This window comes from Athene cunicularia (assembly GCF_003259725.1).
Source record: "Athene cunicularia isolate RWA chromosome 1 unlocalized genomic scaffold, athCun1 chr1_part1, whole genome shotgun sequence".
NCBI lineage: Eukaryota > Metazoa > Chordata > Aves > Strigiformes > Strigidae > Athene > Athene cunicularia.
The window spans coordinates 24975281-24990125 of record NW_020799091.1 but is presented as its reverse complement, the minus strand read 5'-3'; the positions used below and the strand labels follow the sequence as shown (position 1 = coordinate 24990125).

Genomic DNA, 14845 nt, shown 5'->3' with positions numbered 1-14845 from the left:
CCAGCTCAGGGATCTGGGAGCACTGGCAGCAGTTGTGCTGTGAGTTTCATGATAGCTTAATGTTCATGCACTAAGATAAGCAGCTATTTACAGAAAGTACAGTTTTGTGAGGCATAATCTGACAGACTGAAGCAGAGCTTTCTGCCCTGATTACTTGCTGAAAAAAATAGAACCAGAGCCTGTTTATTCCCTGTCAGCTTTGTCTTTTCACCAGGTGATATAGTATAACTATCTAAAAAAAGATGAGAAGCCAACTTCATGTTTAAGACTTGGTGCAGGGAGATGCTTTTAAAAATGGGTGTGCTTTGTTCAGCACTAGTGGGTCAGTCCTGCATGATGGAAGATATATTATTTGCTGGCTCTGAGCCAGAAGCCCTGCACAGTGTTATCCTGCTGGCAAAGGAGTCTCTGCAGAGCCACATCCTCATTCCACATCATTCGAAAGTTATAAGCAGTCACTGAACAAAGAGAAAAAAAGACAGAGGAAGGAATACAATGTTCAGCTAGCAGATGCATAGGCATATGTGGAAGATTTCAGTAGACACTTGAGCACCTGTGAACAAATGCAAATATGCATGCATGATGTGAACATCCTCTGCTCTCCCCCATACCTCTTCTACTCAGAGACAGCAACACCTCCAGAAAGCAGCTACTGTTAGCCAGAACAGACACATTTGTTTTCCTTTAGCCCATAGAGCACCTCAGGCAGCCCATGACTGTGCACATAACTGGTTCAGCAACTGTTTTAAATACATCTGTATAGATATCTATGCTCAAGAAGAATAAGGAACCTAGGCTCAGTCACAGCCCAGCAACGTAACTGTCCAAGGAGAAAACATTTCCATTTGACTCAAAAAATGCTTTACTGGCAAGTTTTGCCTTGAGTAATACTAGATCTCTGATGCAGCACTCATAACTGCTCTGGATACAAGCTTTCCACTGACTCTACCAGTTCACCTTGTGCTTTGTTTAGAGGCTAAAGCTGAGAGCAAACACAATTTCAAAATAGTTACAGGTAAAGACAAAAATAATAGATTTGAATGGGTGAGCAGCTCGTGAAAGTAAAACGCAATTCAAGTTGGGAACAGAACAAGGAAAACGTGACTAAGGTATAAAAAAAATTTACACTTAAACAACACAAACTAGGCAATAACTGTCATACATAACCATTCTCCATCTAGTTAGATTACCGTGAAACAAGAGTTAACACTGAAATTTTCAATAAGCAAGAGGAACACATTCTAACTTAAAAATTAACATTGATTTTTAAATTATTTTTCCCCCTACTTCCAATTAGGGCTGAATCATCTAGCAGGAATTCCCGTTTTCTTGCACAAATCATACAAGCTCTGTAATATTACAAGAGCTTCATCTGCCGAACCTGCAACATAAGGAGATGCTCCTCCATCAGACCCATTTCAACAAAACACTTACGCCATGAGCATTAACAGTTTCCACCATACTTATATCCTGTCTGAAGCAGGTTTTAAGTTTAAGTCAACATCAGATAGCCTGATTTGTATAGCCAGGAAAAAGATATAACTGAAAGTGTTGAATAAACTAATGCAAAATGCCAAACTTCACAGTACAAGACTACAGATGTTGTGAAAAGTTGCATTTATTTTCTTGAAGTATCCCTTGAGCACAGCTAACAGACTTACATAGCAGCTTCACTAAATCCTGATTACATTTAATGAAAAAATAACTGGAATAGCTGTATTGTTGCAGTGATCTCACATGTTGGTAGTTTACACAGAAACACGGAGAAATGAGTCCAAGACCAAATAGCCTTCTTGAGCTCTGACCCAGGATCCTTTTGGGAAACACTGAGGTTCTTTCCCCTCAAGCCACGGACCAAGGACGCTGGTGCCCTCTTCTGGTAGTATTCTTCGGGAGACCATCAGGATAGAGAATACATTATCACCAGTATTTTTATTGCAAGTCAATTCGCTCTTTGCTTCTGGTTTAACACAATAAAAAGCTCAAGGTCTTCTCTTGTATGGTTAAACCTGAGAATATTTTTTATGTCCCTCTTCAGTAAATAGAGGTGGCAATACATCACAGCTCTGGGATGGGTATGTTGTTCTTAAGCATGTGCTATGAAAATATGATTTGGAGTAAACCTGGTTCTGCCACCTCAACATCTCACTCCATTATCACAGAGAACAGGACTGCTGTGCTGCTCATCTGCAGTCTGTTTTGCCATCCATTTTGTTAATTCCCAGGTATTTCTATCCTCCTTAAAAGGGACAGAAAGAACTAAATGGAGGATGATTCTGTTTTGAGATACCAGTCACACTCCAGTTTCTACCTAGATAGGAATAGGGTTTACAATATTCTACTGTAAGCAGCTCACTGATTAGTACCAAAATGCCTAATCTGTTGAATGCTGTGGGGTCTAGGGGTTTCTTTCCTAATTTTTCAAGTTGTTTACACATCAAAACACTAACAAACAGAAAAGGCAGCTTGGCTGCAGATGGTGGAGTGAGAAAACTATTTCTTGCCAGAACTCAATGCTTTATCATGAGCCTGTTCTTTCAGCACTTGTTCCAGTAATGCTCCTCTGTGTTCAAATAAAGAGGACCTGAACATCTGAAAGACAAGGACTGAGGACCCCCTTATAGCTTAGCTAGGTGTTTACTCATATTAGTGACAGGAATACTTGGTCATTCTGGGCACATTGCTAAGACCAAAGAGGGGCAGACATCAAGCACTGAACACAGCCACCCACTTAGCTTGTTAGTTCACACTGACTATATATTTTGTCCTGCTCCAACAAGCTCTCCCCAGGACAAATCTCCTTTAAAAAGGAGCTAGCCCTAAGCATTGTGGAAACAAGCCAAACGGAGACAGACATCTGGCCAGGAACCAGCCCTTGCTCAGCCCACAATTATTTTTCAGTACTAGCACAGCCTAGCAAGCACTGTACAAAACTCCAGGACAGAACCATAATTATAGCATCTTCAGGAGGATTAGGGCCAGGACTGCCTGATCTTTCTTGTCTTGGCTTAGTTTAGTCACAAGTTAATTTGATGAGGGTAGGCATGTACTTTAGGATGAACTGTATCATATGCTCAGTATCTTTCTGTAGACTGTCCTGGAAGTTTGTCTCTGCTAATTGTCTTCAGTGTTTGCACTGCTGCCATCTATACTGACAAGCAGGGCACACGTGAGCTGGGACTGGCTATATTAGCTACTCACCACACAGGCTTTCTAAGCTCTACATCTCCTCAGGAGCACCAGATAGATGTATTGTCAGGGATGCTGATTATGGGCATTTCATTGTGCAAAGCTTTGGGTTTTTTTAATATTACATGGATGCAATCTGAACAAGCATCCAAGAGAAACTCTGAGTTTACTATACTAGAGAAAAAACTATGAAGCAGACAGAGCTAAAAATAAGTATTTAGTGAGACTCTTAATTGTCTGATGTAATGAGGAAATACATACATCCGCTAAAACCAGCAAAGGATCTAAAAAGTTTGTAAGATTCAACTTGACAGGCCTCTAGAACATCTGAATGGTAGGGTATGGTACTGTACCTCCTCCAGTTCACATCTGCCTAGCAGAGTCTGTACAGCTCTTCAGTAAACAAAGATGATCTTGCTCTGGAGCAAGAGAAAAACTGCAAGACAAAAAGCTTAATTCCAGGAAGAAATTACTGATGCTGCCAGCTTGTTTTTCATCCTTAAAAAGCAGCCCCACAAGCTGCTTCAAGGCCACTGGCTAAAATAAGTACTAACCTCAGCAATCAGAGCTAATTCTAGTCATTTGTAGAACTGACAACAAGCAGGTATGTACACAGACTAATCACACAGCCAGATTTCTCATCAAGGCAGGCACCCTTCAGTCATGAATTAACAGCTTAACTGTCCTGACTGCAGTTAAATCATTTTCTCCAATTACCCAATTATCTCTCAGACATCCTTAACTCACTCCAGAGAAGAGAACAAAGGCAGACCCTAGCTGTTAAGTCAATACTTTCCCATAGCCTATTATTTTGAGTTCTGCTTGTCCATTTTAATCTTAAGGGAACAATGGATTCACAGTACATCCCCAGCTATAAAGAACAGCTTTCTCAGGACACCAAGGGCAGCTACAATATTTAATGTTAGAAGCTACTGCTTAAAAAAAATTAACTACAACACAGAAGAACCAGGATCATGCAATCACAGCACATTTGCACCTTCTGAAAGTCACAGCATGATAGTACAGAAACTGCTAGAATAAGATTATGGAGCTCTGCGTTTCTGTGTTTTTCTAATCCCAGTGTTAATGAACTCTTGAATTGAACATCATGGGTCAAAGTTAAAATCCTCAACACTTCCCAATTCCAACTCACTCCACTCAGAGTATTGAATGACCACTCAAAGCTCCTTGGATGTGCTCAGCCTGCTGTCTCACCAATACATTTTACCCCCACTGTATTGTCACAATTGAGGGAAGATACTGTGACCTGCACAGAAAGCAATATTCAGCCTTTGAAATACACATGCTGAAAATCAGACTGATCTTTACAGCAAAGCTGACTGAGCAAGATCAGGCTTGACAATTCTGAAACTGCAACAGTTTAAATATTTCCTGAACAACAACAAAAAAAGAGGTCTTATTTGTGGCTATGGTCTACAAGCCACTAAGTGGTATGGTCAAAAATTGAGACTGCTTCTGTTTAGTCTTTAATGTTTATTCCCCTTTATTTCTTTTCCAGGATATGGCTGTCTTCAAAAAGTCTGGTTCTGTTTCAAACATCACACAAGGCTGTGAGCTTTACAGGTCTTAGTTTTTCTGTATAGGATAGGCACTACATCATAGAAAAGTTAAAGTTTCCTTTTGGCTTGCTTTCATCTCCCTCAAAAAAATATGTCTCTGTATACCTGATAATTTTCACCACATCTTTTAAGTACTCTTAAGTGGCTTTGCATCTGCATTTAAGCACTTTATCTTATTAAAACAGCATTATTTCACCTTCATTACCACAACAGGCTCAACTGAAGTATCTCTTATACCTTGATGTCAAGTATCAGCTGCAGAGGACAGCCCACATGAGCGGCAGGCCAGAGTTAAGTGTGATGACTCACAGAATGGCAGAGGAGGCCTGGAACAGGTTGCCCAGAGAGGTTGTGGATGCCCCCCTGGAATTATTCAAGGCCAGGATGGATGGGGCTTTGAGCAACCTGGTCTAGTGGAAGGTGTCCCTGCCCATGATGGGGGGTTGGAACTAGATGATCTTTAAGGCCCTTTGCAACCTAAACCATTCCACGATTCTATGATAAAGTGAAGAACCACAAGCTAGTTATTCTTTTAGTACAAAGGCTAAAAAGGCAAAATGAAAAAACTATTTCAGCCACTAGTTCAGTTGCAAAACAGTAACAAAACAAACAAGACGACAGATGAAGCACAATCATCTTCAGATACTATAGTTTAAAATGCAAAATCTGCTAAATTCATATACCAGAGAATTAAAGCTTCAAGGAAGTTAAATGCTACTACTGTATCTGTCTTGCAGCTGAGTAAACTCTAAAGAAGTAAAACAGAATTAAAGTTTGGCTTCTAGGAAGACACCCCATGTTAAAACATTTAGTAAATTCAGACCTGGACACCTCCTGTGTTAGATGCACCAAATATGTTGGCCTAAGAACATGAGACATGACTGTGGCCACAGACTGTTCGTAAGAACAAAACTCATCTCTTCCCTGTTACTGCAACATGACCATACAAATACCTTCAAACTGCTATAACACTAAGAAAATGGTTCTGTGCTTGAGACATTCATTACCATTTTCAAATTACTCAACACTACAGTAACTGCAGTTCAGTAAGCACTATTACTTACAACTAAAGGCTTATTAACATGGTTTTTCAGGACACCTTATGTTAAGCCTGAAGCACCATAAACAAGCTGGTACTCATAAGCCTGATAGATTTAGTAAGATTCTTGCTCAGTAGTCACCATTTCCTCATGAAACAGGCAACCAAGGAAGTCACCACTCCCCCTTGTAACTAGACACCACTGGCTCTGACCCTTGGACTGAGCCACCTAAAGGAGTTGTCTGCACTCATGAGTGAAGTTCATAGCTCACCTTTAAGACATTCATCCAAAAGCTGTGAAATTCATTGCATGGAGACAATCCATGGATCTAGGTCCCCACCATAAAATGGATACCACAGACATGAGCATGGGATATCTGGTTACATCCGTTGTTATTATTAGTAAATACCAAGACAGATTAATTTACTTGACTAGAAAGTGTTCAAAACAAGAGACTAAGAATTGCATAGTCTAGATTGAAACTGAATGCTCCTCTCACTTAAAGGATATTTACTTTGAGACAACTGAATCAGCCATTACCACTGCCTCCATTTTGAAGGAATTCAAGGGTTTGCATTACTATAAGGATTCACTATCCAAGACAGGAAGGAAGCCAGGGGAAGCAAGCCTTACACAATCAAGGGAAGTGAAATCCCTGAAGCTAACAGCAGTCTCACAATACACACACTAGTGTAACCGGGTTTTAAATTAAAGTAAAAGGCTGGTACTTGGTATGTCTGATGAATTGTATGCTAATGTCAAGTGTTAAACATTTTCTTGCTTGGAAACACATAATGTCCTGTACAGATTACTTTGAGGATGCAATAAGCACTGAAGGCTTCAAACACTTACAGTAAGAGAACACCTCAGGTTTACCTTGCTATTTAGATTAGCTGAATATAGTTCTCCACATGTTAACCAACTGAACTGTCAGGATACAAGTTATAATTAGTCCTGTCCCATCACCCCCCTCCTTTCTGCTAAGAGTGAGGTTTATCTAGAGACTGTAGAGCTCACATATTCAGCAGTACTCTATTGGCAGGAGAGGTCAGACAGCTATGCTGTAAGACTACTCAATACCACAACTATGACACAGCAGCCATTTGTCTCAACTCCACTGTTCCAATACCTCATAGCTTTTAACATTGCTCTCTACTGCAGTTTGTCTGCCAGTGTCTGAAGTGTTCCAAAGCCTCTCCCAGCCACAATCTCTCCGCTTCCTCCAGCTCACTGTGGATGAATACCCCTTATTGACCCCTATAAAGGGAAGTTTGACTTTTACCTCAACACTGATGGTCTTCTACACACAAGTTCACTGTTCATAGACCACTTGCATCTGGATGTTTTTGCTCTGATACGGTAAATGAGTTGCAGAAAATAGGTTCTGTTCATGGCCACCCGATCTTGTCTTATAGAAGAGGAACAAACAGAAAATACTGCAGCGAATCACCTATGTCTATAGAGATGTCAGGTTGTGTTGGTTCAGAGTACACTTTATCCACTCCATCTAGCTCAGAAGCACGGCTCACAACAATTTTGTAAAAAACACAACCCTTTCCACTCACTCTTACTGTAGATATTAACTGGAGTCAGAAGATTCATAGAGGAACAGTGTAATAAGACATTTATTAAAAGTGCTGTCAGTTATATTAAGAGCTGTAGTCTAATATCCTTTTTAAAAGGCATGTAATTAAAAAAATACCAGCTAAAAACCATTCTGATCACTATAGGTAACATGACCTGCAGTGCTCTGATACATTTGACCAGCTTTGTTGACTGGGACAAAGTAATCTTCAAGTCCAGAATCCACAGTCTCTATTGTAGAGGAAGAACTGCTGGGGGCTCCAGAAGAGACACATGCAGGTACCTGGAATATAAATGCAGTCACTAAAGATAATAGTTTAGATGACAAATTTAGAGATACCACCTTCTTGTGCCATGCACTGGGGAAGAAAAGAATCATCCTGCAACATCACAGAAGAATTGTTATCCAGTATGTCTGTATACCTATGGATTAACTACTTTTCTGGTCAGAAAAGTTTGCCCCTCAAACAGGCTGACAGAGGCTTCTGTTTCAGGAATAGAAGATGACCACTATGAGAAGTCTGTCAGCTACAGCATCTGTAGCCCAAGCTACAGCACAAGAGTCATCTTGTGCTTATAGCCTCCAAGTTACAGAACGCTGTGGCTTCCTGGTTACTTACTTTGAGCACTTGTACTTCTCCTTAATTGCTTGCAGTTGACCATGGGGAGCATCGAGGCAGGCTTTATGCAGATCAGTCAGGCAAGGCACTATCTCACTTAATGAATACCCAGTGAATGCAGCAAGGGTTTCTGGCTGGTCAGGGGAGAAAAAACAGCATTAACTCTCTTGTAAGCAACAGTCATCTAGAAGATAGCTTCTGCTTCTGTAGAAAATGTATTTTCACTGCATCAGTGCTCACTCTAGATTCTTCAATCTTGAAAAGAATTCAAGTGTACACTGCCATCAATTTTACTCTAGCTCTTCCTTGGTGCTAGTAGATCTGACAAGAAGCTCCTTCTGCTCCAAGTATGTGGCATCCATTGCATCTCTTCAGGATCCTGCTCTGTTAAAGCTATTCCTCTGACACACAGCTGAAAGGACTATCAAGGCTTGCATTAAAGCAGCCACTCAGTGTATTCCACTCAGGTGCACACATTCAGCTCTTCCCTCCCTCTCAGAAAGCCCCTGAATTGTATTTGGGGGAGAAGTTTTAGAGATTAACAAGGCCTTAGGTACAGATTTGATGTGAGCAAGACAGCAAGGTCCCTCCCATTTCAGAGAAGAGGCAAGATATTTCAGGTTGATATAACATTTATTTATCAGTTAGTCCTGTAGGTCAGGAATAGCTACTCATGCTAGGATTTCAGCCTTTATAACAACATATTTTGAAGCTACTCCTTCTGCTTCTCAGCCTAGTTCTAATAACATAAAATGCTTAAGCTACTCATTAACATGTAGTTGTTCTTACCCAGAAAGACCTGTTCACTGTGTAGTTTGCTAGACAGTAGGCTGCTGCAGCAGTTTGTGAAGGAAGGTACTTCAGAAAAGGATCAGCTTCAAGGAGACTCAGCTCTGCAAGATACTGAACAAAAAAAGCCACCATTTTTTCAAACAGAATGAGCCTAGCTGGTATAATCAGTTCAATACAGCAAGCAGTGCAAGTTGACAGTGGTCTCAATTTCATGTAAAAAACAGGAGTTACATGTCTGATGGGTAGAAATATCATTCTAGTCCTGTTGATCTCACAGAAGAATGTTTAGCATGTTTCAGTGGGGACAGAAAAAACACTGTCAAAGCATGAGCAATCTACACTGTAATCTGAAGTTCTGGTCCCATCATCAGCTCTGACAATTTTACAGATAGAAAATCCATGTTTTGTTAAAATAAAAAATACACACTCTTCTCATCCTCCAAGGCTCTTGTACACCTAGGTGGACCTCATTTGGAGATCAGAGATCAATGTACATCTCTAAGAGTCAGAATTTGGGCTCTGTTGGAGCAGAGTCACTGTGCAATCCTACACTCTTTGCAGATAAGCAGCAGATCAGATGTGTTGCTATAATCTTGGGTTAATCTGCTTCTAAGCAGTGTTGCCTATGCAGCTATGCAGGCATACACTGTGTCATTGTGTAGCAGTATGTAGTACCATCACATCCAGGACAGACTTCCTATGTTCTTATGCTGGCACTGTTGAAGAAACAATCACATTCCTACCACTTAGCTACCCATTATTCCTGATCAGACAGGTAGAAGAACCTTAGGATTTCCATGAGACATTTATCCAGAAGTTTCAGCACACAAGCTGCCTACTGAAGGTAGTAGGCTATAAAACATCCAGTTTTAGGCCTGTTGCAGTTCCTGATAAGGCTTGGCATGAGAAAGAGTATCTTCTCAGAGCACAGTAAAGCAGCAGAACCTGTCTGCTCAGATAACTTAGTGAAATACAAGTGATTCTGTTTTTAGAAACCCTTCTCCCCCCTCAATCCTAAAAGGAAGATAATTCATACCCTTGCAAAGTTCTCAGTTCTCATACAGACTCCATGCCTCTGAATATACTGAAGGAGGAACTGGTTGATGGTTGGGGCTGTTAGGTCAAAAGCCAGCACTTTGAGAAGAAGGTGTTCCATTCTTAGCAGCTGCCTCTTTGTGTAGGTATCATCTGTTATATATACAAATTCATCCACTTCTGGTGGGTAGATCTCTTCATATTTCCTGAAAGACATGGAAGCTACATTTATCAGCTTGAAAGTTATGGTGAAAGCAAGCTGTCTGCTGGACCCGTATCAGGATGAGCATATGACATTAAGATTTGTGTCGAGCTCTTACTTTAGTCATTCTTCCAGGCTATGTAACAATTCAGTTTCAAATTCGGGCAAAAATGTTTAGAGGAACTCCAAGTCATCAGTCTAGACAGACACACTCTCACATTGTTAACTCCTGACTAATAGCAAGCTCTCAGAGAGAAAGTCTCAGTAAACAATGCACTCCAGACAAACCCCATGTGCTCCTAGGCTACGCCAGCTACCCTGTCTACTTAAACCAGTTCAAGACTAATTGCAGATTAGAACTGTGAATCTATGAACCTACTACAGCCTTTTAGCTAGCAGCCTAACAGAGTAGTGTTTTCGCTCTTGCTGTTATGGTTACAAGCTTTCCCTACTGCAGTTCCTCACATCACAAACATTAAATGTTTAATTTTGCTAATGGCAAAGTAGGCGAAGTTGCTGATCCTGAAACAACATGAAAAGCTACTTACTACTGCAAGTTCAGTCCTTCAAATTAAGCTAAAAGACTCGGTCCAAAAATAAGTTTTAGCTCCCTGAGATTTCAGGAGATGAAACACTTACGCAGCCAGAAGAACTGCTGCTGTTCCTACAAGCTGCAGCTTCCCTCTGAGAACAGACATGCAGGAAAGAAACCTGTCCAGGAAGTTCACCGCCAAGTACAAAGTCTCTGTCTGAAGTTTATATTCTTCCCCTACTTCCACCAGCCAGTCTACCAAGATGGCACGCATTCCTGTTGTGATATCTGGTTGTTTCCTCATGTAGTGGGGCTTGGGCCTGAATCTTACCTGTTTGGAGAGAGAATTGAAGAATCAGGATTGATGGCTGAATCATGAACTGAAGAATCAGCCATTAATGTATGAGCTTATTAACATTCTTTATGCTTTCACCAACGGGATTATGGATTGTTCCACTATAACTCATTACTACTAACTACAATTATAGTACTAGTGGTATTAGCTAGCAGCATCTCTAGGAAGTAGTATTTCTACACTGGAGAGATAGGAGTCTGTTAGTAGCAGAACAGTAAAAGAACTCCTAGACTATGAACAGCCTTTGCCATCAATCACATATAAGCCATTCAGAGGGACATGAAAGTGAATAAATCACATTTTTTTCCCATCTTCCTATTGGGAGACTGTACTTTACTGCTCTTGATACAGAAAGGCAGGAAAAACTACTACTGTATTGAGAGCTGCCGGTGACATCACATCCAACTACTTCAGTATTTTTGCAGCATTCAACTCGCATCTGTGAGAATTCTTCATCCCAAAGAGGCAATAGATGCTCCGGGGATAGGCAATTTCAGGGACGGAGGGTAATCCCCAACGATCTCAGCACTGTCGAGATGCTGCCTTCAGAGATGGCTTTTACTGCTCGCTTTCTCTTTCATAGTTCAGTGACAGCCTTGGGTTATCCTGGGGCAGCCATACATCTTTGCAGTATTGCAGCTCATCAGAGACACAAATACCTATAAGCTTGTTACAAGTCACTCACTTCAGCCTCCCGGAGGTACTTATGAATGTCTTCTGCATACTCTTCCACAGCCAGAGTTACGGCATCTTCCATGTGATCCTCAGGCTTGGACTGGAAGGATGTGTCCACTATCATAGGAGATCCTAACAAGCAAGAGGAAGCAGCAAGACGTTGTGTAATTAGCCTCTTTACCTTCTCCTGATATTTCTAACACAGAAGAGTTGTGCCTCATGCCGACACAATCCAAGTTATCTTGAAGTCTTATTTATTGTAACAGAAGCTACTCACTAATTTATAACCACCCTACACATACCTGTGCTATAGATACCACCTGAGCAGCAACAGGTGTTACCTGTACTCAGATCCAGCAGTAGGTGAATACTGGATGTCATCGCACTAGTATCCAGTTGAGAGAGGCTTGAATCCAGCTCTTCAGCCACTTGGCAGCTGTAGTTTTCTTTCTGTTCTGGTTCATCTACATAGATAGCAAACCCTTGCTTTGATGGAGCACTGACCACGCTGTTTGGTAATTCATCTTTTCCAGATGAAGGGATGGTGTTTTCAGAGCCAGAGAAGTGTTTGATAACAGTAACACCCTGAAACAGAGCACAGTGTAATGCTGTGGGAGGGCAACTCAGGAAGAAAACGACAGTATCACTTGTTTTAGAAAAGAAAAAAATCACTTTCCTTGCCTAACAGACACTGTTAACATTAGAGTTCACTGGAAAAACCACCAGCTACAGCTGGTGCCTCAAAAGTACCACTTGTTGATGCCTTGCTGTCGCAGACCCCTCACAGAGTGAGGTGGTGTGGAAGTCAGAGGCCAGGGGAGTAGCCTCATCTCCAGAACCCACCACTAAGAAGAATGAGGCGAGGGTGCTGCTTGGGTTTGATGGGGCTGGCAAGTGCAGGGTCTGCTCGGCATTCAGTTCTGGTAAGGAACAGCTGCTGTGAAGGGCAGCAAGTTAAAGTAACAAAAGAGCCCAGGCACACACTCTCACATACCTGTGAAAGACTTCACTTGCAGGAAGGCATTATATGTTGAATTACAAACCAAAGTCTGAAGTTTTGAGCTCAAGCATCTCAGCCCCTTGGGCTACAACATGTGACCCGGCTACAGTCCTTCACATCACCTCCTACCAGCAAGCCAGCAATTGGCTTTAGAGTCACAACCCCGAAGAGTCTGTGTACACAACAGCTGCTATTTTAGGTCCTGTAAGTCAGCACCGGACCATTTCCCTACCACCGCAGCAGACTTCAAGAGGGACCAAAAAACAGCAACACAGACAGACACCTGCTGTGAACTTCAGCTTTTTGGGAGGCTCTGCCGCATGGCAGTGGGACCTTTGGGCAAGCATCAGCAAACAGACTTTTTCTTAAACCACTCCCTACACTTGCAGCGGGTAAGCACCCAAATAAAATCTCACCGAGTCTCCTTCCTTCCAGGAAGAATTACTTGGTCAAGGTATCTATCTCCACAGTAAAGCCTCTGTAGATTAGGCCTGAGCGGTTACTAGCAGGGTTCTTGGGCAGCTCAGGCTCACGCAGGGAGCCCCATTCCGACACGGCCCCGCCATGCCCAGGCCTTCACATGCGGCCTCGGGGGCAGGTGCCTGCGGCGCCCACCCCTGCGGCAGGCGGCGGCCCCGCCTCGCCCTGTCGCCATGCCTAAACACCCAGAGCACGGGGGAAGGGTGTGCGGGCGGCAACAGCAGCCACATGGGAACAGTTGAGGGCAGAAGAATTTTGCTTCTCTCTTTGATAAGAGAAAGCCAACAAAAATGAGTTTTTAGTTGATTTAAGCGTGGATTTGACTCCCGTGACACTTTGATAAATTCTAAGCCAGGGAACAACTGCCTAACTGATTGCACAGCAGTACACATGTGCAGTCCTCAGCCATCAGCGGTGGGAGTGCAGAGCTGTATATGAGGAATCAAGCAGCAGTTTGCCCAGTGCCATCAAAGATTTTCACCAGTGACGTGGTAATGACACAGAGAGCACGCTCACTAAATTTGTGGATAACACCACCGATGGCTCTGGGAAGGGCTCTGACCATGCTGAGGAACAAGATTAGATTTCAGAAATGATCTTGACAAACTGGAAAAATGTTCTGGAAAAGCATGAGGCTCCTGAAGCACAAGTGCAAGGTCAAACTGAGCCGTCGGCTGCAGAAATGCAGGATGGGGAACAGCCAGGTAGGTAGCACCTCTCTGAAGAAGGATCAGGAGGTTACAGTGAACCCCGGAGTAAGCATGAGTGACCGTGCTCATGGCTGTCCTAGCAGGAACAAACAGCAGTACAGCCTGTGTGACATGAGCCCTCGTAAAGTCCACAGTGAAGGCAAAAGAGCAAGCATTGTAACAGCTTGAACCTCAGCATGAAATTTGGGTTAGATACCAGGGTTGTGATGCCCCAGAAGAGGCAGTAAGTGACATTTGGGGATTTCCCTTTTTACAGATCGGTAAGAGCAAGTTAAGAAACTGCTGTCAAAAATGTTTGTGCCTTGGCAGTTGTGGTACTTCTTGAGATGCTCTCCAGAGTCATTGAAATGTAGGAGCTATTATCCAAAACTGGATACATCAAGCAAGGTCTTATGCTGGGATTGGTTTTTGCAGTTCTTCTCATCCAAGCTGTATTAAGATCTGTATTTTTTCTTCTCACTTTTCTTAAGTTTATTTTTTAATTGATTTTTCGCCCCACCCCCCAAAAGAATTTAGGAGCCAAGTGGTATATCTCATGGTGAAAAATGTTACCTGTATTTGATGTGTCAGCCATGTAACATTACTTTTCCTTTTTGACAGCAGGAGTTCCATGTCCTTGAAGCCGCAAGGTTGTAAGCAGGTAGTTATCACAGTGGAGCTGTCACCGCTACAGGTGTGGGCAAATGCAGGGCAGGAGGGACAGAAGGTTACGCTGTACTTCTTGTTCTTCTCTTCCTTTCATGCCATCTCTAAACACCAAGTTAGCACAAGAATGACTTCATGTGGGGATACTAAACATTTTCATGCAAAGGTTTTATTTCTGGAAAAAAAAATCAGCCTTTGAAATTAAGTATCAGCTTAAGCAGAACTTTAAATACTCTTTATGCTATTGTTTTGATGGGATTACTAAAAAATATCGAAAAACTCCTGTGCTACAATATATGTAGAATCTATAGCAGTCTAAAAAGATGGATGTTAATCAAACCCATTTCTAAATGTGTGGTTATTCCACATTTTACTTACAATTTTCAGTTTTAATAACATTTTTGAA

The 14845-nt window shown here is 42.0% G+C and overlaps 1 protein-coding gene across 1 annotated transcript; it reads right to left on the bottom strand.

Moving 5' to 3' along the window:
- Window positions 1-6745: 6745 nt before the first annotated feature.
- On the bottom strand, window positions 6746-13259 carry CCNA1 (cyclin A1). The gene is made up of 8 exons (XM_026862306.1): window positions 13185-13259; window positions 11946-12189; window positions 11615-11736; window positions 10682-10905; window positions 9842-10046; window positions 8803-8916; window positions 8014-8147; window positions 6746-7676 (listed from the first exon to the last, which is right to left on the bottom strand). Exons 1-8 carry the CDS (start codon window positions 13257-13259, stop codon window positions 7625-7627), a joined length of 1170 nt encoding a protein of 389 aa, XP_026718107.1. The 3' UTR covers window positions 6746-7624.
- Between the last annotated feature and the right edge of the window lie 1586 nt (window positions 13260-14845).